At 40.1% G+C, this 26,078-nt stretch overlaps 3 protein-coding genes across 7 annotated transcripts in view; 2 read left to right on the forward strand and 1 right to left on the reverse strand.

Annotated features, from left to right (window-relative positions):
- Positions 1–8,409, forward strand: part of NR2C2 (nuclear receptor subfamily 2 group C member 2) — a 37,798-nt gene extending 29,389 nt beyond the window's left edge. For all 3 annotated transcript variants that reach the window (XM_059480447.1, XM_059480445.1, XM_059480446.1), the window contains one exon: positions 126–8,409. In XM_059480447.1, coding sequence (XP_059336430.1) covers positions 126–300 — 175 coding nt within the window. In that variant the 3' untranslated portion in view covers positions 301–8,409. The remainder of the gene's footprint in view (positions 1–125) is intronic.
- A 550-nt stretch (positions 8,410–8,959) lies between these two features.
- MRPS25 (mitochondrial ribosomal protein S25) lies at positions 8,960–10,336 on the forward strand. Its single transcript, XM_059480414.1, has 4 exons — positions 8,960–9,110; positions 9,231–9,337; positions 9,624–9,711; positions 9,936–10,336. The coding sequence occupies exons 1-4, from the start codon at positions 8,977–8,979 to the stop codon at positions 10,120–10,122; spliced, it is 516 nt and encodes a 171-aa protein (XP_059336397.1). The 5' UTR covers positions 8,960–8,976; the 3' UTR covers positions 10,123–10,336.
- Positions 10,337–10,981: 645 nt separating this feature from the next.
- RBSN (rabenosyn, RAB effector) lies at positions 10,982–24,792 on the reverse strand. Of its 3 annotated transcripts, none has more exons than XM_059480411.1 (11): positions 24,284–24,792; positions 22,905–23,048; positions 21,014–21,114; positions 20,361–20,406; positions 20,105–20,266; positions 18,969–19,210; positions 18,089–18,159; positions 16,338–16,424; positions 15,813–15,915; positions 15,299–15,373; positions 10,982–14,416 (listed from the first exon to the last, which is right to left on the reverse strand). In XM_059480411.1, the coding sequence occupies exons 1-11, from the start codon at positions 24,444–24,446 to the stop codon at positions 13,337–13,339; spliced, it is 2,274 nt and encodes a 757-aa protein (XP_059336394.1). In that variant the 5' UTR covers positions 24,447–24,792; the 3' UTR covers positions 10,982–13,336. The 3 variants fall into 3 exon arrangements, with proteins under 3 accessions (XP_059336394.1, XP_059336395.1, XP_059336396.1); XM_059480412.1 differs by lacking the exon at positions 24,284–24,792 and adding an exon at positions 24,166–24,252; XM_059480413.1 differs by lacking the exon at positions 24,284–24,792 and having other exon boundaries at positions 22,909–23,045.
- Between the last annotated feature and the right edge of the window lie 1,286 nt (positions 24,793–26,078).

The raw sequence follows: 26,078 nt of genomic DNA on the forward strand, positions 1-26,078 counted from the left end.
TTTAATTGCCTCTTTATACCTATTCATGAATTATGGTAATTATAAAGGCAGATCCAGCTCTTTAGCCATACAGTATCTTAAACTGCTCTTATGTGTATTTATAATCCGCTGAACTTCTTTTTCAGGCTAGCCCGGATCCTAGTTCGCCTGCCAGCACTTAGGCTGATGAGCTCTAGCATCACTGAGGAACTGTTTTTCACAGGTCTCATTGGAAACGTTCCAATTGACAGCATAATCCCCTACATTCTCAAAATGGAAACAGCAGAATATAATGGACAAATAACTGGCACATCTGCATAGAGGGAACAACGTAATTTGAGGGATTGAAGTAATTTTCACAAAACCCGTATAATTATGAAGTTAAAAGAGTAGTGTTTCAGTATGTGCAGATAATACCAATTGTTATCAGTTTCCTGAGAGATTTCTCGTTGTCTTTTTTTGATGTTGACAAAATTTAAAGCAGCTATTAAAAGACCTATTATAGGACCTTTCCTGCCACAAGGAATATTTTGGATGCCTTTCATTTAAAAGGCCATAGATTACTGAACATACTTTTCACATGCTTTGTATTTAGAAACTATCGGTGGTTAAAAAGAGTTTTATAATATCAGAGTAGTAATAAAATTACTTTAAAAGTAAAAGAACAGTATGTATATATTTAAAAATATCCTTGGAATGAATGTCTAGCAAATGCCAGGGTATAATTACTAGCACTTTGTAATCACTTCTTGTCAGAGCAACAGCATCATCAACATTCTGTTTATAAGTATGGAAAATGAAAAAAAATGGATATGTCCTTAGTCAAAATGCTAGCAATTTTTGTAAAAATGTAGAATGCTAAAGGAGACAATCATTTAATCTACAAAAAGTCACTTGCTGTTATGTTATGCATGAAATAATTAATGTGGATTCTTAAATCGGATATCCACATTATATAAAACTTCATCTATTAAATTAGTGCAGTTGTAATACACGGTACAGGTACAGTCATATTATGTGCTACAGGAATTCCCCACACTAAAGAAAAAAAGTGTTTGTCACAATAATGATTAAATATGCAGGTTCCTTAAAGTGTTTATTCAGACAAACACAATCATGACAAACATTATTCTAAGAGGCAGCCTTTTTACTTAGGGGAAAATCAGTCATTAACTGGAAGAGCAGTAAATTTCAAATAGAGCTGTGTGGTGCTCTTTGAGTATGTGGTGCTCTTTGAGTATGCTCTTTGTATGCTGCAAATTTACTCCTCCTCTCTGTACTTTGAACACCCTCATAATGTAGCCACAGGGTACAATTTAAGACCTGAAATGTGTAGAACCTCTGGTTGTCAGCAAGAGTTTATTCCAAAGCTCTCTATTTCTCCTTCCCTCCCTCATGAAGCACTCCCGATTTTGCAGTGTTCTCAACTTTCCTGTCACTCACTTTGAAACCAAAATATAGTTAGGATTTACTTTCACTCATGTACAATTGCAGTTGATGACTGATGCACCATGGAGGTATAAAATGAACTACTTTTTAACTGTCTCGAGTGATGAGCCATCAATATGTCTGCTAGTAGTACTGGCCATTAGCTGCTAGCATAGGTTTCATTTTACTATAATTTAATATTATGGCTGTTCAGTATTTTAAAATCAAAGATTTTTTTTTAAGTCATAGCAATTAATACCTTCATCTACCTGATCCTGGCACATTAGATGGATTAATTATTTTAATTATTTGTGTGTTAGAGGCATTCTTACTTTAGCAGATTTATGTGACAAAACTTATCTAATGGTAAGTTCAGCACTTTGGTTTTTCTTCTGTTATTGGTATTTATTTAGAAACATCAACTAGGTTGGTGTTTGTAACTTTTCAGAGTCTGAATTGTAGCCAAAAGACCTTAAGCAACTTTAGATGAGGCTTCTAAAGTAACAAAAAGAACTTGTATACTTCATGTTTGTTAGGAGGCTGATATTTGTAGCACTTACTGTTACACAAAAGACTATTTAATTTCAGCTACTGGATGCATTAGTCTTCTATAGTTACTATTTTTAGCACATTCAGAATCTTCTTTTCTCAGAAGAGTATTACTGAGTTCCAGTAATGCAGAGATTTGTAATACAGCACTTGTATCTATCTCAACTTTTGCTATAGCAAATGAAATTGTCATATTGTTCATGCAATGGAAAGTGTGCTCTCTACACGTGAAGTCAGCTGGACTTCAGCTTTTAGTACCAACCATTTGACTGTAGTGCAACTGCTGTGGGATTGTGTCAGCACTTCTGCTGCACAGTCCTTATGTTAAGGGTATATAACTTAAAAATTAAAAGTGATTAATCAGAAACAATAGCTACCTTGGAAGAAGTAGTCGCTGCTTTTGTTAAAATTTAAAATTTTACTTCTACAAGAAGAATGCATTGAAATATTTTGATTTCTTTAATTGCCAAAAGGATTACAGAACTTAATTTTCTTTCAGAATTTAATAAAAATTATTTAAGCAGATCAGAAGGCATTTTAATGGTAAATTAAATGGTCCTTAGCACAAAAACTAGCCACTGGAATATTTGGTTTTAAATCTCAATACACACCAGCTAGTTTTTTCTTGACAAACATCATTTCAACTTCCAATTTTTCAAGTAAAAGTGCCCCATTTTCTGTGTGAAAATTTGTTTGTAATTTTTATTACTTGTGATAATAACAATTCAGAAAAGAAAGGCATTTTAGTTTTTGGGGAACAAAACGATCACACAAAGTAAAATGTGTGCCTTGAATTACATATGTAAATCGAAACAATGAATATCATGCAGTTCTGTTTACAAATAAACTACACTCCCCACAAATGCAAGACCACATAATTATATCCTTGCTCAAACCCTGCTAGTTACTTACTCTGCAAATAGTTATTAAATAGCTTATTAGGGATAAAATATTAATTTTTGTAAACTAAGTAATAACCATGCAATCCATAGTTGTGCATGCATTTAATAGATGAAATGGAGCAGTTCCATCCTTAAGATTTGGATATTACCACCTAAAAGCTACAAAGTCCCTCTGTGCAGCATCATTAGCATGATTTGCTGGCTTGCAGAGGTCAGAAACAAGCTACTTAGTTCCGATGCCATTAACAAAAAGTACTCTAACTATACACTACTTTGATTCCAAGACTAACATTTTGGATTGTAGAAATTTGAACTTATGTGTGTGCCTGTTTCCTACCCAGGAAAAGGACTTTGTGCTTCCCCTCTTGCTTCCCCTTGGCCCATTTCTCCCCATAACAATCTGTCTCAGTGGCAGCATGATCCTGTGATGCATACAGTGCAGCTGCACAATCAAGCAAGCTTTGCACGGTCTCTGCTGAAAATAATATTGCAACACTGACATAGTTCTTCAAATTTCTGAGGTTTGTTCCATCCCTCCTACAGTGACTGCATGATGGTAACAGGCTAATCTTATTAGCTTTACTGTTAAATTAGTTTTGGTTATTTTTCTCCCTGGAAAGTGCAAACTTTTCCTTATGAATATGGGACAGGAGAGTTTTTTAATATTGTAACAATTATTGAAGGACTATTTCTTGAGTATTAAATATAGAAATAGCTTGTTTTCATAAAGGTGCGATTTAAATGCCAAACTTGTTTTCACAAGAAGTTGGAGTCAAACTATCACAGTCACAAAGTGATTCTAGGAAAAGTTCATCTCACTGAAGCTCTACTTAGTGCCAAAATTTATTCTCTTCAGAAGTTTTGAGGTTGTATTTCTGCTGCTCTTCAAATGAAAATATTTTAACTTGGCAGAAATACAGTAATAAATTACCTGATTAGATTTATCTGAACCTGAGCAAATGTGTATACTAGTCATAATTCAGTCAGACAAATGTTAGAACTCTGTGGTGAGACCTGGGACATGATAATGAGGCAACGTTGGGAATGATAATGAGGCAGTAATGTCCACTGTGCTTCATTTGTTTTCCAACTCTTTTGCAAAGTAACTGGATTTCAGTCTTGTAGATAAAAAGCATTTGGGACTAGCTTTGTCATAATGATTTTAATTACATTTTTTGACAAATGTAGGAAGGTATACTCTTTTCTTCCTTTTATTTACTTACATTCGACTGTAGAGTCAGAACTAATACCATGCGCAAAAGTAATCTTTCTCAGCCTATTTACATTGCTTATAAATTGTCTGCAATGCTTTTGGTGTCTGTGGAGTTACTCTGGCATGAAACTGGTAGAGGAGAAAAAGTTATCTCCAAGGAGAGATCCTTCTAAGAAGTCATACAAGGCTTTCTTTTAGCTGCCTTAAAATGTTAGATCATTAAGAAGGCTTAGTTTTCAGAGCACACTGCAGCTACAAACTATTGTTGCTCTCCACTGATTAGTTGGCGTCATTTGCCAAGTGTCCTTTCACCATCTTCTGAAGCCTGTGGCCCCCAGAAAGCCATGATGCCTCTGGTGAGGAGCTCTGGTTCCAGTGTGTGCAGAATCCAGCAGCTCTGCATCACCATTACAGTTCCCTTTGGCAAAGAGCAAATTCTGAGGCTGCCATAGAGAAACCAAGTCAGGGCTGAAGCTCCCAGGTGAAATCAGTTTTGTGACTCTTGTTTCTCCTTTGGCAGAGACAGAAAAACACTTGTGTGGTTTTTTTTATTGTTCTGTATAGTACACAGAACTCACAGAGTCCTGAATTACTTCATTCAGGATACTGCAGGTGTCAGTAGGTTTTCCTGGCCATTAAAGTTCAGACAGTAGTTAGGATTCTTTCTTGATTACCTGTTGTTTAATTAGTAAAAGACAATAATAAAAAAAAATTAGCACCAAATAGCATGACTAGCACAGGGTTTCAGGAATACAGTTTAACCAGGAAGACAGAACTGGAAATGAATGGGCTGCTCAAGCAGTGACAAAGCAGCTTCCTGTGCTAACAGCACCAGTCAGGGCCCTGTTTGAATCAGGAGAAGTGAGCAGTAAAACTGGCAGGTCAGTCAGACGCACAGGTGTACCAGCACACATCTACTGGATGATACCATCCTGGAAAGACCAAAAATGTTGATTTTCTATTTGAGATCCCTTTCTTCCTCCCCTGTTACTCTTAATAGTGCAAAACCAGGTGTTTTTTTCACCTACTCTTGTCCATAAGAGGAAAAGCATAAATCCCAGAAAACACAGGCAGATGCCCACCTGTTCCCAGGGTTTGCCACACTGGCTATACAGCACAGCTTTTGCAGTAGATGGCTTTGGTGATAAGCATGGGCCAGCTGACAACAGCACACAACAGTCTGCAGTCCTAACACTTCCCAACATCCAGCAGGGATCAGCAAAATGAGGGCACGGTCACCCTAGAGAGGAAAGTAAGGGGCAGAGGAAGGACAAATTGCCAGCATCTACTGCATCTTAAATGACAGGAAATTAGTGTAGAAACAGCTTTATATGAAAAATTACCAAGAGGGGATGGCAAAGGAGAGCAAATGAAAGCATTTACTTTTTGCACCTTTTCATTCTAAAGTTGCTGACTCATTTTAACAGTAAATACTCCTGAATTAAGTTCAGGCTTATTGTTTGATGCCATTAGCCCATCTTGTTAGATAATGCTACAAGCCTACTTCAGGTGCAATCAGTGTTATCAACATATGGGAAATTATTTGTGAAAAAAAAAAAATTACAACACGGGGTTACAAGTTAAAGTAAAATTCTTTGTAAAGTTTAGATGCTCTAAGTTTAAGCATCTGAAGTTTAGATGTTTTTTATTGTGAAGTCATGCTAAGTTCATCACAGGTAGTACTGTTGTAATGTTCCATTAATGCCCACAATCTGTTCAGTCCTCTTTGTTACATAAATGCTTTGAAAATGGCTTATTATTGTTAAATTCCTGCCTTTCTTTTTAAGGGGTTTGATAGAGTTGTACATGTCTATTTTGTGCCTCCCACCGTTGTGCATTTCTGCATGTTCAGTTCTAGAACTCACTCGAGCAGATGATGCATATGTAAATAGCTGTATGTATGTATGTGTGTATGAATGTATATGCTTATACCTCTCTGTCTAAATATTTTCTGTACAGTGTATAGGAAATGTGTAGTGTATGTATATATGTACAGATATGGAGCCATTATTCATCTATTATGTGCTAAAATTTTTTATTCATTTGCTAAACCATAGCTTCCTAATTTGGTGAATCCTCACAAATTTCAGAGCTTTGCACCTTTTTTCTAAACCAGTCTGAATTTACTATTTGCTGTTCAGAACTGACAAATATATTCCATTAATTTTCTGGCTTTTACATTACTCTCTTTACCTTTTCTCATTTGACCTATAGAGGTCTGGAAGTCAATAGTTAATTGAGCATATAAAGCCTTTTGAAAATAAGGAATAAATAACTATAGTCATAGAAAATGCTTCCCTGCTCATTATATACTCATTCTCTTCCAGCCCTCCTGAGATACTTTTGTAAAGTTGTATTTTTTGTGAAGCTTGGTAAGAGACTGATTTTTTGGTTTTAAGTCTTCATCTGTGGCTAATTGAAAGTAAACCAAGTTGCCATTTATCACTGAACTGCAGCACACAGAAGAGGAGGTAATGGATGCTGTTTAAGAAATCAATAGTCATATTGTCATAGTGATCTCATGAAACCAAGCTGTGAGATAGAGACTGTGTGCTCTGGTCAGTGAAAAAGCAGCTCTGGTACAATGGTAATTAAACAGTAGGGACATTGCAGGTAGTTTATTTCTTAGCAAGTATCAAGACATCTTCAGGATTTTCACAATGCATTTCAATTGTATATTCACTTTCCAAAGTTTTTATTTTTATTTTCCAGCCTAAACTGAACACAGCTAGTTTCTTAATTTAGTTGTCAGACTATGTCCCTTGCCACATTCTGTCCTCTCCTGGGTCTGCAATCTGTGCAGCCCCTGCACTGCCTGTGACAGACCCACTCCATGTGGGACATGGACACACAGTTGGGAAATGAGATGTGAAGTAAAACCATTTCTTATTCATAATGAAACATTTACATTATCAAAGCTTCTTCTCTTTTGATGAAGCTAAAAAGGAAGCCTTCCATAAAGTAAATCTGTTAACTGTGAGTTTTTTAAAAAAAGCATTTCACAGACCATGCAGGACAGTAGTTCAGCAAGTTGTTTCTGTCATTAAAAAGGTGAAATAGAATTTTATGGGCATTTATTTCCACCTTCTGTGCTCACTGTGGCAAAGACTTGTGTATGTTTAATCCAATGAAATTACACTAATCAAAATAACATTAACTTTGTGCATTATTAAAGTGAACCACAAGTCTGAGGAAATTTTGGAAAGTTTGCTTTGGAAAATGCTGAGAATGTTCTATTTCCTGGTGTATTGGTTAGCGAGCATTTGTAAGCTTTTATTTCAAATATAGGGATAAACCTGTAGCATTTCAAACCCTTATTTCTACGATTTTCAGCATGAAAAATGTGTAAATTAACGTCAGGAATTTCTGTGACAGATGTTCCTTCCTTGGTGTCTGGACAATTGGTGGTGTTTGAATGCTTGCTTTTCTCTTTAAAGGTGAATAGTTATTAAGGTCACTGTTCTGCAGGAACAGTTTTAAAGTTTAGGAAGCCAATTGGGGCATTAATGCAAGATTGAATCTGTTTAAAAACTCAACTGTCAATTCAGGAAAAAAAAAAAGAAAAGGCAAAGTTCAGTGAATCCAAATGTGTTATATCCACATTTGAATTGTTTGTATTCTGAAGAACAAAATGTGCTCAAATTTAATGGCAATAAAGGCTCTGCAATAATACAACACAGGTCCACTTTATGGTATTTTCATGATTGTGGGTTAAAGCAGGACTAAGTAAATTTAAAACAAAAAAGCACAGTCTTTAAGAAGAAAACATATTACTTACAGACTGTAAATGTTAAATTTTCCATATATGGAATCAAGATCAAATGTTCAAGTATTTTTAATAATTAATCTGTACTCCGAAATACACTGGAAACCAGTGTTCATAGTTTCCTAACTGAAAACCGCACAGTTGTATCTGTATTGGCATACTAGGGAATGCTGAGCTCCTAAAATACAGCAAATTTTTATAGAAGGAAGCATTTACTTTCAGTTCCTTAGGATATTTTCTGGAAGTCTGTATTCCTTATAATTTAGAAAACGATTGTTTATTTTAAAACTGCAAAAGGTTTTCATTTCTCACAGCTTCTTTTGTGAAATCAGTATTATTGTTTGTGATAGCATTTAAAAACAATAGCATGGGGTTTTTTTAAACTAAATTTTATATCCAAGCAATGTCTTCAGTCACAAAGAGGAATTTGCATTGTTGTGTTTGTATATAGAGTATTGCAGTGCATGATTTAGCTTATGCATTTTATTAAATGCTGTTGTGATATTATATTGTTGCGATTAATACTAGTAGCTAAATGAGGTTTCTACCATTAAAGTGAATTACAAATATAACTGCATTCTTGAGTTTTATTTTGAAGTTGATTTAAGTTTCTCTTGAACAGGAGCTCTCTAAGCCAAATACATAATTTACTATCTTTTAGGGAGAAACAGCAATTTGCTTTCACCACAGTGATTATCTTAGGAGAGAGATTTAACCGGGTCTGGTATAGAAAAGAAATCTCATTAACTTACTGGCTCCAAGGAACTTCTCTAGGAGGAGAGAGGGCTTTTCCTAAGGTTTTAGTTCATCGTGAACACAAAAGCTTTGAGTAGCCCCGAAGTTGTCGCTGCGGCGCGCGGGACCCGCCGAGCCCCTCACGGCCCGCGGGACCCGCCGAGCCCCTCACGGCCCGCGCGCCCCTCACGGCCCGCGCGCCCCTCACGGCCCGCGCGCCCCTCACGGCCCGCGCGCCCCTCACGGCCCGCGCGCCCCTCACGGCCCGCGCGCCCCTCGCGCCGCCGGGCCCGGGCACAGCGCGCGCCCTCCGCGGGTACTGCCAGGGACGGGATAGGCGGGGCGGCGGAGCCTCCGCCAGGGGGCGCGCGGGAGCGCTGCCTCCCCTTCCGGCCGTCGCCGCGATGCCGATGAAGGGCCGCTTCCCGGTGCGCCGGACCCTGCAGTACCTCAGCCAGGGCGACGTCGTGTTCAAGAGCTCGGTGAAGGTGATGACCGTGAACTACAACACGGCTGGAGAACTGAGCGAAGGCGCAAGGTGAGTGCGGGGCGCGGCGGGAGCGCGGGGTGCCCCTGCAAAGACACCACGGCTTGCACGGGCCGCGCCCTCCACAGCGACAACGGGCCAGCCGTTGTGTGCTTTTCTCTTTCCTTCCAGAAAGTTCGTGTTTTTCAACATCCCCCAGATCCAGTACAAGAACCCCTGGGTGCAGATCATGCTGTTCAGGAACATGACTCCCTCGCCCTTTCTCCGGTTCTACCTGGGTAGGTGGCGCCACCGCGGGGACCGCAGCAGCCGCACGGCAGCGTGGTGCCCGCCGCGCCTGGGCCCTTCGCCCTCGGCTGCTTGAGCGGAACAGAGCTTTAGCCGTTAGCAGCTCCCCATGACTCACCCTCATGGAGATTTTGCTTTTCCACTTAAAATATTACATTACACATTAACCGCAGGAGGAAGTAGATCCTTCATTCCTGTGCGTGTAAAAGCCTCTCAAAATGGCATACAGGAGGAAGTGGTATCATCTGATACACTATTATGAATTTTTCTTGACAGACAGTGGAGAACAAGTTGTGGTAGACGTGGAAGATAAAACCAACAAAGAGATAACAGAGCACATTAAAAAAATCCTGGGGAAAAGCAAGTAAGTAGCATGCAGTAAGCTAATACATCATCTAGCATACATATTACAAACTTTTGTGGAATACAGAAGGAAATACTACTTTTCCTGGATAAAACTGACACAAGCAAGATAAAGTCCACAAGGTAGGAACTTTAACGCCATCTTTCTAATAACCTGGGTCCAGGGAAGGGGGAGGAAAATTGCAAGTCAGACTTCTGATAGTAACAAACAGATCTCTTTTGTAGAGAAATGCTTGAAAAAGAAGAAAGAGAAAGGAAAAAACTATCACATCCAGCAACCTTCGGGCCCAAGAAGTATCATCTGCGAGAATGCATGTGTGAGATTGAAGGCCAAGTTCCCTGTCCTGCTTTTGTACCATTGCCCAAAGAGATGAGGGGAAAATACAAAGGTGCCATGAAAAATGAGGCATGAGCCTGACATTTCAAGACCTCAAGTCATGGAGCTATTTTGCCTCAGGACTGGACAATGAAAGTGCTTCAGTGAGAGACAAGAGGCAGCAGTTCCTGGGAACAGGAACAAGCAAGTTCATTCAATACAGAGAACTCTGCGTCATTAGCCTTCTTACAACTACAACTAGAATTATTAAGTGAAAAATAAATAAAAGTTAAAACTGGCACCAAAAAAAGCTGTGGTTCTATGAAGTACTGCAGGTCATTACTGGAAAACAAAATTAATAGTCTTATTTCTTATTCATGCCTGCAGGTAGTCAATTATGGCAAAACTAAGATCATGTTTTCTTTGGGATAGAGTGGCTAGACTAAAAAGTTAAATCTTAAAAGTAGCACAGAATTCCATAATTTGTAGAAAGTGGTGCAAAAGTCCATATTGTACCAACTAAAGACAGACAAATGATAATATAACTCCAGTCTCAATTGAACTTTCCTAATTTATGTAGTTATGAATCAGAAAGTTCAGAGTCTCATTTCCAGGAAGATACAACTTTTGCAGTTGATACTGCAGCTCTGAGAAGCACTGATCAAGTCAGGAATATCAGCAGGAAAGGAGAATGGGAAAATTGGTGTATAAAAGGCAAGTTTTACAATTACCAAAAAAACCCTTTCTGAATCATTACAGTTTCTGCCTCACCAATTACACCATCCCTGTAATATGTATAAACATGATAGATTGTACTCTACTCTACAGACCTTTACGTCAGGCTTATATGTACAAGTCACTGTAGAACTGTATTGCAGCATTTCTGAATTAGTTGAATACAAAATTTCACACTGATGCAAGCATCCTGTACAAATTGCCAAGAACAAACACAACACAAAATAAACACGTTGTTTTATTTCATCTCTTTTTACAAAGTTTTCATACGGAGTAGTGCATGCAGTTGTAACAAAAGTCGATGCTTATTAGTTATTGAGCTTTATGCTTAACTCATCTTCATTCCCTTGTGCCTTGCAAGCCACACAGCAGTCCCTATACCAGCAAAGGTCTTCACATTAGAGGTGAAGACCATTGTTATTAGGTGTCTAGTCTATCACAGTTAACACTGACAAAGATCATGAGGTATCCTAGTCTGTTACCTGCTTGTAAAAATAATGTATTACATATACAATAAGAATATTCATATTAGTGTATTAGCCAGAAAATATAAACAAGGCAGGACAGTTTCAACCAGGATAAAACCACTTTTTAATGAGAAAGCTGTAGCCACTGAAACAGTTTTTCATGTTGATACCTAAAAAAGCATTAGGTTATAGTGCAGGATGCAATCCTCCTGACTAGCAACCAAGTCCATCCTAAATAAGTGCCTTTTACTATCTCTTAGATAATTCCAGGGATTATGTTTAGTTATCAACAATTTTTGGTGCCTTGATGAATCTGGTGCTAAGCACCTATGTTCTGTCAAGACCTTTAAGAATCCTGTGTTCTTCTACTTGGTGCAAAATAAAACTTGGGGACTAAATCAGCTCTAAGAAAACATCAGTATAAGAACTTCATGGTCTTAAGCCAACCTCTGCTACACACCTTTTAAACCCAGAATTAGGCTACACCAGACAGACCATCAGGCATCCTTGACTGGCTGGTCTGAGTTACTTCAACCCCTTGCTAGTTGTATTAAGTGAGGATATAGATGGTTTGGTCTTTTTAAACAACAGTTCCACAAGTCCCTACCTCCATTTACTCACAGCTAGGAACCAGAGTTCCTGCTCTTTAGGTAACAGAGTTACTTGTCTCTAAAATCTTAAGCAGTGTTGGGGTTACAGCTATGCCAATATCAGAGACATGATTAAAAGATATGTCCCATTCCACAGAACTTCACGCTTCTGAGTAAGGCCACTATTGTTAGTGCTATACAGTGTGATCTGCCTGACTTTCCTCTATTTCAGTTCTAAATAAACCCTTTAAGATTAACTCACCACCACCACTCCTGCAAACATGAGTCTGTGCCTCTCAAAGATAAAAATCAAAGCAGTTAGATTCCATCTTTCTCAAAAACCCTGCATTTGCCCAGATGTAGGTCCTCCTGCATCACAGGTACTGGCTGTCACCAGGTCATCCCTCAGGCCACAGGATAACAAGAGGTCTGCAATCTGAAGTTTCTTATTTAAAATAGGTATGCCTCATTTTCATAAAAACTGAGGGGAATGTAACATGAGAGAGAATTGCCATTTGGCACTATTGCAGCCAGACTTTGTCTCCCAGCTTTCACAAAATTCTAGTGGCATCTCAGCTTTCCATTATAAAGAAAATTTTTTGTTGCTTGGATGCTACAAAATATTCCACTCTCACAAATATAACAAGCATGATCATTCTGTCGCCCAGAGGATTTAAAGGAATGTGTAGATTCCATAATGTAATAAGCAATTGGAGGTTCACCCTTTATATTACAGATAGAAGTGTTGCTGGCCTGATGTTCCTTTCCCTGGAAATAAGCAAATGCTTGCTCCCTCATGAGCAGGCCTGAAGCCAGCACGATGCTACAACACCATCATTTTCGCTCAGAGCAAATGGGAAACCAGAAGTGATGAAGCATTCAAATTTTACTTGGGAATCTTTATACAGATACTAAAAAGTTACTCATACTAAGATCAGTTAAGAAAGTTTTTCTCAGTCTTAAGATCCCTTTTATGTATTGATTAGCACTGCATAAACTTGATCTGTGAGTCTGTACAGTTGGCACCCAGAGCATCACAGTAGCTCTATAACAACACATTGCCAGAACACCCTTAGCAGTTCAACTATCCTGGGTCAGGAGAAGATGAAGAAGTATTAGAAAAGTTTTCATCTCTTTTTAGTCAAAGCCACACATGAAAGGCCAACACTACAGCAGAAAGCAGGAAAGAGGGCAAACTAATATTCCAACCACTTCCACATCATAGTTCCCTATTACCACTTAACCCCTGGACCAAAATAAGCATTCAGTAAGACCAGTTACCATTAAAAAGTGCTGTAAAAAGTTATTTTAAAATTTCTTACTCTAAGCTTTTGAGACCAGCAGCATTCCTCAGTGATTCTTTCTTCAAGACTGCGTAGTAGTGGCTATGTCTAAATGAAAGTGCTTTAAAGTCAGGATTTTCCCAATTCCCTCTTGTGATCTGTACTCCTATCTGTATCTGCTTTACTTTCCCATATTTAACAGCAGACTGAATTATTACACAACCCTATTGCTGCTTCAGCAGTTAGATTTCTCTTTCTGCTTTGCTAAGGTGTGTTTCAGTTCCTTTAAGTTCTCTGTCAGTACCTCCACCTCATCCAGTCGTCCACTATGTTTGGCATCAAATATATAAGCTTTAATATTATCTATCTGTTGGAGAAGCAGCTCTTCCTCTATAGCCTCCTCTCCAGAGATCTCACTGCCATCCTCCACTTCAAAGGGATTGATAGAGGATCCCTCTTCAAATGGATTCCCTGAATTCCAACTGCCCCCAGGCTTTTCAAATGGATTTTCATCCTCTTCAAAGGGGTTTGAAGTACTGCCAGGTGCTCCATTACTTTGTTCATCCTCCTCCTCACTTTCAAATGGATTATATTCTTTTTTATCACTTTGCTGAGCTGTGTTAGAGAAAGAAACCACTGGAGAGGTGTCTTTGGCAAATGGATTAGCAGGATCTTCTACTTGAGGGGTATCTGCTTCATCCTCAAAGGGGTTTAGACAGGCTGGCTGATCACGGTCTTTGTCACACTGTGGGACATTCTGGGGTTTGAGTGTGAAGGTCGAGTGCTCTTTTGCTGGCAGCTGCTCAACAGGAGTTTCAAAACTTGTGTCCCCTTTGATCCAAGTAACATCCAAATGCTGTTTGACTTCTCTGAAGTCTAAGGAGCGTGTCCTTGAATGCTGAGACATGAATTTATGGTGCTCTCTTTCCCACTCTTTTTCACGAAGGACCTGAAGTTCCTCCCTCTGTATCTCCTCCTCTTCTGCTTGTTTTTTAGAAAGCTCAATAGCTTTCAGAGTTTGTTGTTGATCATATTCATCCTGAAGCTGCATCAGGTTCTCTTGCAACGTATGGACCTCATCTATCCTATTAGCTGCCTTTGCTTGCTTAATAAAGGATGTGATATTGTCAATCTGCTGAAGAAGTGGGTCTGCTCTCTCGCTCTCTCTCGAAATGCTAGATGTGGGCAACCAGCCTTCAGATTTTTTGACTGTTCCTTTTTTTATGTGAGTTTCATCACCATTAACTGCAGATGCAGATATGGAGATAAATTCCTTCTGCTTTTCCTCTTGTCTTCCCTGTGCTTCAAGAGCAACCTAAACAAAAAAACATGTAGTAATAAAACACTGCAAGCTTGAAAAATTTCATTCTAAGTATCCATAGGTACAAGTTAGCCGATCTTAAGACATTGTTGGCTGACGCTTAAAGGGATCAGCTGCCATTTTGGTTACTTTGCAGAAGATTCTTACTTTCATACCACTCCTTACATGTTTCCCTTGAGTTTGTGATGATACTGATGAAAAACTCACGACATCTGCCTCTACAAACTTGAGGGAAACTAGGAGCAACAATTCTCTTTATAGAGGAAAAAAAATGCCTAATGCAGCTGTGCAAAGAGTGGTCTAGATTGATCTGGACATCAATCATATCACATAGAACATCAGTTTTTAAGGTCACTGAATCACTGGCTTTTGGAGTGGGATTATTCTAATTTCTCAACTTATACTTCAAGATGAAGTTGGCTTTAGTTTATAATTAAAGATATCCTCCCTCCTAAAGGAAAAAAGCCTCTCTCCCTGCAGAGGCATCCTTATTCTAGTATGTTCTTTCCCACCAACAAAAGAATTTTCCAAATTCTACTTATGTGAGTGAATTCCTGAACACAATTTCGAAGTCAGTATAAACTAACACACTAACTTCAGAGCTTGCTCTGCACACACTGCACCAGAAACAGCCCATGCACCCAACTCCCTGCTGCTTCCTAGAAGTGTCCACCTTTGTGCCCACCTACTTCTGTTCTGGGCAGAACAAAGCAGCAGCTAGGCAAATCCCTGATAAAGGGGATGGGACAATATGCATGAAAAAAAAAAAACTGAAATCCAGTGTTGAAGGCAGCGACTCATATCCCCACATAGCTCCCAGGCTTGTATCTAAGAGAAAGCCTGAAACAAGATGTAACAGATCCCAACCCGTCTTACCATATTCAGTCTTCTCTTCTTCAGTTCTTCATACTGATCCTTAGTTGGCAGGGACATTAGGCCAAGCAGTTTTTCCTGGCAAAAATTGAAATACTTACAGCATTGCTTGCAGGTATTCAGCCCATTTTTCAAGTCCTTGAGAAGAGAGATACTACCAGCAGAAACCCCACAAACACATCAAAGATGCTTCTACACTGCAGTCCCTGCTGCAGGTCTCCACACATCTCTGCTGCCACACCTGCACTGCTGTGTGGGCTCATACCTCAGCAAGAGGAAGAGCCAAGGCTCACACACCTCTTGGGTTCCCCAGGCGCAATGCTGCTCTGAGTGAAAAATCTGTGTTCAAGACAGCTTATTTAAGGCTATCATAAGTCATTAGGAGAACTAGAGAAAATGCAGAAAATGTACAGAACTAAGGCCCCTGCCAAAATAGTTTCAAACCACGGGGATGCCTGGCAAAGAAGAGAACACAATCTAAAATGTACATTCATCTCACAGCATATGCTCTATTCACCTGAACAAAAAGTGTAGCTGAATATCTTATCATTCGCTGAAGTTGTAGTATTTTAGGATGAGGTTGAGGATCTTCGTGCAAGCCTAGACTCAAAATCTTCTTACTGAATCAAAGAAAACATACAGCTTCATCAGTTCAAAACCAAAATTAGGAAAAATGCCACAAAAGTGGAGAGACAATATTGGATCAAAAACTTCTGATGTTCTTTTAGATAAACAGTTTTGGATATTACAATTTGCAACACTTTCCACTCTCAGCCTTAGAAAAACAAAGAAACCAAAACAAACAATTCCTTTCCCCTCAATGGTGCTGCTACTTGTTTCCTCTATGCTTATTCTTCCCGAAGAGAAATGCATGAATTTTAAGGCTGGAGAAGAAGTAGAAATCAGTGGTGTACAGGAACAGCATCTACCTTTTTAAATGCTCTTTACAACTGAGCAGACATATTGATCATCCATATAATATTTAAGTCATAACAGAGATACATACATGCTGGGGGAAAAAGGGAGAGAGACAATCTTTTACCTTAACGCATCTATAAATTCATACATTTTTTGAATCTCCACCCTCAAGTCATTAGCATGATCAAGGTTGTAGGCTGATTCCCCAGCACTAAAGAATAAACAGAACTTTACTGTAAGTCATGCATCCAGTTAACAACATGTACAACACTACTAGTTATCCAAGATGACCAAGATTCAACATTGATAAGAACTGCTAACAATAAAGGGCTGAATGATTTTATTTCAAGCTCATGTTTAAAAAAACTTTTTTTTGGTGACAAAAGTGGAAATTATAATAATTTTGCAAACATAAACACTTCATAGAAGATAACTGTATTTATGATTAAACACAATTATTTAATAATATATATAAAATTATTATTACTTATATATTATTACTTACTACTCTAGGAGAAACTGTATTCTAACACAAAAATGCCACTCTAAAGTAATATCTAAAATATACATATGCTTAGCAAATGTATCTATTTTGTGGGGATTTCTTTCCAGACAACTTGGTGGGAAAAATCTCTAAGTAACTAACTACATCATTAAAGCACAATAGTTACCTCCAATAGCATTTGTCAGAAAGCAAAAGACTATGCTGGACAGGGTGTAGTATTTAAAATGCCTGTCAATGACTGACCATATGGGGATACAATTATTACAGGCACTTTACTAGAGTCGCCACTTTATTGATAAAACAAACTAGGACTTAGTGGGGAAAACTCTTCATGAGTTTTTAGTTTCCCTGTCCTTTTATATCACAAAAATAAATTATAAGCATCACTTTCTCAAAAGCAACTTTGCTATCCACAGGATTCTGATTTCCAGGACACACTACTAGTCAGAAATCTTTAATGCCACCCATAACAAGCCTGTTGTTTTCTGACATTTACTTCTATTATCCAAGACATCTTTATTTTTACTTTTCTCCAGCTGCCAAGCCACATAACCCAATCTTTCATGAACTCATGACAAAAAGCAGTAACATCTTAGCAGGTTTTTCACCTTCTGTACTTCTTCCTATTGCGAGGAGTGTTTTTACAACCATGCTCGTTACTAATTTTTCTACAACCATTAGATCTAAAGGACAGGTATAGCAGTATTTATTAACTTCAACTTTTCAAAAGGAAATGCTTCCTATCAAAGACCAATGCATGTATTTCTCTCACTATATGAGCCAAAATTATAACCTGGCAACCTCTTGCAGATAGAGCTGGAGAGACTTAAGTTACCCCAGTCAGAGAATAGTACTGAGAGAAATTACACACAAAACTGAAACATGAGATTGTTGCTTAACCACTGCAGCACAGGGTACCCAGCTACACGCAGAACAACTGCCAGGTGAAGGTGCTTTACACAGAACAGAAGTGTTCCATTGATCTGCTACTGCTAGCACTCCTTGGAAGCCAAAGCATCCCAGCTGAGGACAGCAACAGCTTACTGCAGCTGTTTTGAAGAGGCTCATTTACACAGTAATTCCAAGCCCTGTACTTCCCTTTTTTGCAAAGATGATGTGTCAAAGTACGACAGCAATGCCTCACTGGGAAGTGGCTTTAAAAAATTAACAAATCAAACAACATTCTCCTCTGTATGTTACCATTAATAATTAATTCAGTACTACATTGTTGAAGAGCATCCAGAAGACAACAGATAATAAAGAACTGATTTTTCTTTAAAGTTACACACTCCTGCAGCCTTAGTACACCACTTCCTTACTACCTCTCACACTTGGAGGAAAAATACATGTTAGCCAGCAATGGGACTTACTTTAGTGATTCTGCCATCCTTATGTATTCTGGTGCCTTCTGGTCCACCTTCTCCATGCAGAGTCGGAGTTTCTTGTTATAATATTAAAACAAAACGTATAAAAAAAGACATTAAAATACTAATGCAAGAACTTGTTGACATGAATCTTTTCATGCTGCTTGTGCAGATTTGAAGTTAACCAGGTTGAAAGGCACTTTAACTGTTCAGGATGAGAAGACTCTCCAGTTATCTCCAGAACACATATGGCATTGTCAGAAACAGAGAAAGACTTACTGTACCCCTACAAGGTGGACTTTGAATCTTGAAGCTGTTTGAATGGCTGACTTGGACAACTTCTAGCCTTACCTCTCTTCACCAACAAGAGCACCAACAAAAACTCTAATTAATACTAATCAGGGGAGCTTGTGAACTCTACTGAAAACGTATCTGGTGATCATCAGTACCTGCTGCAAAGCATTTGAATGTAATGTTGATAGAGATGGTTCAAAAAATGCATTTCCCATCAGTGTAAGGACTGATGGCAACAGTGGTGACGTCAAGTTCCAGTGCAGCCCAGCTATCAAATGCACAGTATATCACTCACTGGTTTAAACAAGTTCACAATTTTAAGAGAGAGGCATGTCTGAACTACTAGCTCCAGATGATGAGAATGAAGATGTATTTTAAAAATACGTGGGAAGCTAATGTGGGCTATAAATACTATATTGAAATTGATTCCAACATTTCAGATATGTCTTTGCTACATGGCATGAACACCCAATGGTCTCTTCTAATAAAAGTCAGTATTAAGTCATAGAGTTTAGACATAAGGTAACAAGCCAAAAGTCAAGTACTGACCATTTTTGCTGACATATATGCTGTAGCACACAGCTTGACTTACCTCATAGAGTTTCACAATCTCTGGTGTGTATTCTTTCTCATCAATCTGTTGCTCTCTTTTCAACAGGGTGTCTTTGCAGTGCTGACAACAACGTATTTGTTCATCATCTTTCTCATCCAGAACAGAGTTCACGCTGCTTATACTGCTAATGCTGCCACGGCGGGAGCCGTGGACACTGCTGGGTGAGGAGTTTGGGCTTGTATGAGAACCCAAGGCCTCTCTGCTGGCACTAGTGAGTTTGCCTGAAAGTTATACACATGTAATTTCACAGTAACTGGAAAAGCCAACAGATTTTACCAACACAAACAAACTGCCCTTTAACAGAAACTTTACATTCAGGTGGTACTAAAAAACTAAGTTGAAACAGTCTGCTGAAAGACATGCAAGGATTGCATGACAACCATGACTGCAAGTCAGAATTTGGGTCTTCACTGCAAATCTTGTTGTATTTAAAACTAGCTAGAGAGCAGACTGTTGAGCATCACCGACATTGCTTATGCCTGCAAGCATTCTCAGGTTTGAGCCTGCACAGTCACAAAACAATGTGTAGAACAGGTATGATAATGGTATCCAGGCATTGTGCTTGCACAGTCTGAAAAGCACAGTTAATGTCATTTATCTCCACAGAACATACAGTCTGCTCTCCAGTGCAAGATGAGAAAGATAAAAGTTTCCAGTAGTTCTTAAAGACCTACACATAAATTTCCCTAAGTTGCTGTCCCAAGGTCTAACATTTGGACAACACAAACAAAACTGGAAAAATCCAAAATATTGGAACCTTGGCAGTTCCTAAAGCTAATAGCTCCATAGTTATAGTACTCAGTAGAATAAATAATACCTATATTTACCAGGAGTTTCTACTTTTTTACTTCTTAGTATTTTTTTATTTACTATTATGACTATTACTTCTAGTAAATTTTTCAGTGTTATGCAACACTTCCAAATCTGAAGAACAGAGAAAAAGAGTGGAGAAATAATTCCTTGTATTGTGCTTCACAGGCAAGAGTCTGCATGAAACTGAATGGAAGTTTTCTGCAGAGCCAGACTATTAGCAGCATATTTTTTTCTAATGGCAAAAAGCCAGGATGCACCCAAAGTGAGCTAAGAAAACAAAGAATTAACTCTTAAGTACTTACTTGCTAAAGGAAGACTGACAAATTGCATGCACTTCTTGCACATAATAGACCCACAAAGGCGGCAGTGGTGACGTCGGTTTCGGATACTGAACTTACTGCCACAGTCTGGGCAAAATGGAACATCCTGATCACTGACCCAAGGCACAACAGACTTCTCTATAGCTGTGAGCAGAAATATACACCACATAAGTGTTCAATTGATTCCTCAGCTGGTTAGACTATAGGGGCAAATAGTCTCAGATAAGCTCACACTAACCTCTTATTTTAGCTGACTCAGTGTTTGCTCTGTCAAATGATGTCAGCTGGTTGAAGATAAATATATTCAAGAAGATTATACTTTTGCAAGGAAAAAACCCAACACAACTCAGCCCAACAAGAAAAAGAAACCTGTTTTTTTTTTAAGAGAGAGGAGTTTCAGCTGGTTTGACACCAGACTTATGCAACTTTCATTTTTTTTCTAATTCCATATTAATACCAGTGCTAAACAATGACTTATCAAACCTGTACAAATCAGGACATTTTGGACATAATCTTTTGCAGCCAACATAACTGCATCTGAGCCAAAATGCAGGTGTACCACTGGCAGATTTTGAAGAATGAAAAGCTGGAAGAATCATGATAAAAATATCGGGGAGCAATTTAGTGAAGTAAACATGGAGAAAATAAAACAGGAGAACAAAAGGCTCTTGAAGCATGTGAAAGTAGCATCTTCAGCTTGAAAATGGTGCATAGAACCGGAAATAATACCCATGGCACAGAGTCAAATCATGCACAGTTCTCAAGGTAATGCATAAAGAGAGTCATAGTTTAGGACCTTTTATAAAAAATGTATTCATACTGAAATAGCTTTTTTTTTTTAAATCTAGGAAACATTTAGAAGGCTGGAATATTAAGAAGCACCAAATTTACCTTTTCTAACCTGATTATTAACTTATTGACTTCAACTACATAGTGATCAATCCTGGCTGCTCGGTGTTTCTTGAATTCAGAAAGATGGCTTCTCATAGCACCTGCAGGGATAACAGAAAGTTGTCCTGATCACCCAAGTACTCTGTATGGATTTAAATGCCACTTGAAAGACAGATGTCTCTTCTTTTCACCCTTATCATGTTCAAATTCAATTTTAAAGACACATTGGAACCCTACATTTTCAGTGTTGTTGTAAATAAAACATGCTAGTTAAAGCCTAATATTCAGGCTAGCAATAAACAGTGGTTTACTTCTACTACAGAAAACAAGCAGCACTGTGTTAAAAAGAAAATCTGCAATCATTTTTTTTCTGCATCTTCATTACATTTACAATTACATTTGGTAAGCTGTTACCTACCAGCAGCGTTCTCAAAACCAGCTCCCTTTAGTTTCCTGGCTACATGTTGAGCAAAGGGAAGAAGCACACCCAAGGATTACTGAAGGTCTATGCAGCAGCAGCTTTGTTTCAGATTTCTGATCATCTCTACACATTTAGGGGCCTGAATCAAATCCTTGATGAGAGTTTAGATTTGCAGAAAACTGGTCACCAAGTATTGAAAAGGACTATATAGCATCTCTAAGATATCTACAATTCATAGTCAATAATATTGGTTTAAGATTACTCCTTTTCCAAGTAAGGAGGTATTAAAAATCAAACTTATAGACAAAAAACTAAAGACCCCAAACTAACCAACCAACCCAAAAAAATATCTTTCTTCCAGCTGGCAAAATTCAAAATCAGATGTTACTTTTTGCTACAACCTATGTAAATGTAAGAATCTCACTTCCTCATGCTAACGGGGTAACCAAAAATCTCCAAAGATGCATTCACAGAAGCGAAAGAGTCCCTCTGGGTCACTGATTTAAGCCACTACTTTGGAGACACAATCCCTTTCACTGATCCATCAAATCACATGCCAAAATCTCTATGGTTTATCTTCTCAACGCTCATCAGAAAGCAGTTCTCACTTCTCTAATGTTCATAAACCTTCTCCCTAAACTTATTCTTAGCTAATATTTACACTATGATTGCTGCTCAGATAGTTACAAAGTCAGAAGTAAAGAAATATACAGAACTCAGACCTTGCAGACCCAAAGGACTCAGTCCTAGTTTGGCAGCACCATAGTGGAAATTTTCCCAAGATCCACAAAAGATGGTGCTGCTTCCTTCTCCAAAAATAACCATGGTATTTCAGTTATAGTACAGGCAACTGCCAGTAGCAGTATTTATAATTACAGGCTCAGTCAATATCCTTGAAATTCTACAAATGTAGATTTATATTCAGAGGAGTGGAGTTTGTTTGTTGTTTGGTTTTATAACTTGGTCATTTTAAAGTAAGCCCCCTTTTAATAAGAGGTGATTGCCACCGCAAATCCAAGGAAAAAATGTTTAAATAGATGGATAATCTTTTTGTTGAACATGCAAACTAACAGCTACTTTAAGTGTAGCCCAAAAGCTAGAGATTTTATACACTTATAACTTAGCTTTTAATTAGTGAGTTTTCTGTTTTGTAAAGTCACAAGATGAAGCTAGCTGCACAGAGGTAAACACAGACTAAGCAGATCTCAGCAGGACAGCAACAATGACATGACTAACAGCTCCCTGAAGGGGAGTTTGGGTACTGATTCTATACCTGTCTTTTCTTCTCCCCATTAACCATGTTTTACCCACACTCCACCCAATGCAATTAGGCTGCTCAGTCAGTGTGCAAACCATAACCCCTGCTAGCAAATCCAGTGCAGCACAGACACAATTCCAAGCCACTTCAGCAATAGTGTAGCACTTGTCCAAAACTTATCCCCACTGTGTATTGCTTCCTAGCTCTCCTACCTACTTCCTGAGGCTCCCACATGTATGGATCTACTCCACCATAGCTGAATGACTCATATCGTTCCTGAGATCCAGAATCAGTTCTGTCATCATCTTCTTGTTTCAGCAACTTCTTCTTTGCTCTTTTGGCCTTCTGGACTAAATCTAAAAAAAATAAACCCAAGTTATCTAACATATCAGGTAGTCACCAAATATTTGTCATGTGAAGCCAGTATAGAATATTCCTCGTCTTTTAGCAGAAATATTTTTCCTGGATAAATTTATCCTCAAAATATTCTTAGAAGAAAAATGCAGTTCAGAGCACCACAGATGACACAAAATGCTCTCTGTTTTCTGTCATAAAGCAGCATGAGGTCCTAAGGACAAGAGAGAAGACCATTGTCAGACTTCACTGTAAAACAGTAACATATCTTAAAGTACGGTACCTGTCTCACTGCACGGGGCATCATACAGTTTTATCTTAATTCTCATAATTCCCTATTATTTTCTTCAGATTCAAGAACGTTCAACACATGCCTTGTCTTATTGCACAAGCTACCAATTTCAGTGTGCTTGTAACAATCCAGTGTTAGGGTTAGGGTTTCACCAAGAAAATTAGTTAATACTTCAAAAATCTATCTCAAGAGGAAAAAAAAAAAAAAATCAAGACTGCCAGGCCACTACCTCGAGCATACTAAAACCAGAGTTTTGCAGGAACCACAGAGAATTATCACTAGATTTTAAACATTGTTCTCTCAATATAAAATGACGTTGTCAATACAAAATGACATTGGGCACACAAGGGAGTAAAATAAGGGAAATATCTTAGTAAAACAAAATTCAAAGAGATTTTCCAAACATTACTGAAAGGTGGAAATCCATAACAGATATGGAGCACTCCCAGCATCTCCTGCTAGCTCCACCATCCACATACTTTACCATGTAACAACAGTTCTTAACTTCACACTTTAACTGCAACCACAGTTTTATCTACTGTCAAAACAAGAAATTATTGAACTGGAACTTGGCAAGTACCAGAGATTCTCCATATTCTCCACAGTCTTCAAGTAATTCTTGGGTATTCACTGGGTTAGTATAATTTTGAGTTTTCCGATAAACAAAAAAGCCAAAAAGGTCAATAGTAAAAATTGTGCATAAAATCAAACATTTGAAGAGCAACGTCCGTTAGCCCCTGCTTTAGAATCAATTTATGGAAAGTATCGGGAGAAGGTGAATACTGTGCTTGGCCCAAGGAGATTTACGGAAGAATGGAACTGCATACCTCGCCTGTAAGTCCCTTCAATTAATATTTTATTGTTGTCAGACATTTGGGAGCACTCGAAATACGAGCAGGGATTTCCCACGGCCAAGCCGAACGCGTTTACCGCGGCCACCCTTACTTCGCAGCTGCGCCCTGACGTCCCGGTCTTCGCCCGAGTGCTGCTCCTCGTAGTGCGCCTGGAGCTGCCGGAACGCCTGGAGATCCTTCAGGCACAGCGGGCACAGGAAGCCCTCGCGCACTTCGGTCGGGTCCCCGAAGGCCGCCGGGCAGCCCGACGCCATCGCGGCCGCGCGCGCTGCCTTCAGCGGCTGCCGGGATGCGGGGGCCGCATCGTCATCAGGCACTGCCTGAAACGAACCAGGCCAGGGCCGTGCGACCGGCGGCGCATGAAAGAAGGCAGAAGGCCCCGGGCTGGGCGCGAGCCCCTCCAAGGGTTCCCCTCCCGGTCCCTCCCGGTCCCTCCCGGTCCCTCCCGGTCCCTTCCGCGGCCCCGCGCAGGCCCCGCCCAGGGCAGGAGAGAGGCCGCGCAGGGAGATGGGCGGGGCTTGAGGCGCACCGCCCGCCGGGGGAGAGGCCGCTGAGGGCTGCTCCGCCCGCCTGAGGGTCCGTGGCCCAGCGACAGCCCAGGGACGGCCCGGGAAACGCCCGGGGCAGGGCCTGCCTCACCTCAGCGCCCGGGCGGCCGGTGACTGTCGACAAAGCAGGGCGGCCGCGGCCCGTCCCGACTGCCGGGAGCGGCAGAGCGCGGCTGAGGGCGGGGCGGGCGCCGAGCCATCGATGAGAGGAAAGGGCGGGGACAAGGAGGGCTCGTCCGACACGGCGGGGAGGCTGCCGAGCGCCGAGCTATCGATGTTGGTCGGGAGCGGACGCGGAGGGCCGGCAGCGTGATGGCTGTCTCTTCTGAGGCCAGGACCGCTCGCTGTATCCAGCCGCCTTGCAGTAGGCCCAGGTAACGGGCCCGCAGAGCTGCGGTGACAGAGTCCTCACCAGGACGGGACGGTTCTGTCACGCAGGGGACACACGTCCCGCTGCCGCCCCAACCCGCCCCGGTGCCCTGGGACCGTTCCCACAGCGCTGAGGGGTCTGTGCTGTGTCCTAACCGCTGAGCACTCTCGAGAGCACCACCGCTGCCAATACCAACACGCTCCACATTCCCTTTCCCAGCCTACCTAATCTTCCTAAAGGAAGTGTCCCAAAACTGCAAACCAGAACAGCCGGTGGTGTATTCAGCCGTAGACGAAGCCCAGGAATCCCACTACTTGCGTCCTGACAAAGATTTGTGTGAATCAACGGCAGGGCATTTCCAGTGTCCCCCTTTCTGATGCCGGCTTTTGTTTAGTCTCAGCTGGCAGCAGTCCCTTCTCTCACACACTCCCAGTCGAATAGAAACAATAGGAGTGTGTGACCACACTTTGGCTTCATGTGTTGGGATTACAAGCTCTTGGAGGCAGAGAGTTTTTTCGTGGCAATGCTATTTACACTTGAGTCCTATCCATTAAAGGTGGACTTTGATTCATCATGCCCTACTCTTCTACCCTCTATATTAAGCCCTTCAAAAGCTTTTCAGCCCGGATCGTGATAGAGTGGGGTGGAAGAGAAGAAGCCTGAAGCTCAGCGTCTTCGAGGGTTCACCTGCTGTGGTGTCTGGATTTGCTGGAGCCGGGCAGTTTCCTGGTGATCAGCCATACCTGCGCCACCAAGTGGCGCCAGCTGCCTTCGTTGTTGCTCCTTTTGTCCTCGGTTGAGGCCAGTGAGTTATAACTCACTGAGCAGTGAAAGAACACGACAGCGATGCACGTGTCTCTAGAAGAACTGCAAGATCCATATCGCAGAACTTTTAGGGAAGTTTCTGTTGGTGTTTCAGTTTTCTGGTTCCCGCTTCATGTGCTTGATTTGTCACGAATGTGTAGGGA

The sequence above is a fragment of the Ammospiza nelsoni genome, chromosome 11 (genome assembly GCF_027579445.1).
Source record: "Ammospiza nelsoni isolate bAmmNel1 chromosome 11, bAmmNel1.pri, whole genome shotgun sequence".
NCBI lineage: Eukaryota > Metazoa > Chordata > Aves > Passeriformes > Passerellidae > Ammospiza > Ammospiza nelsoni.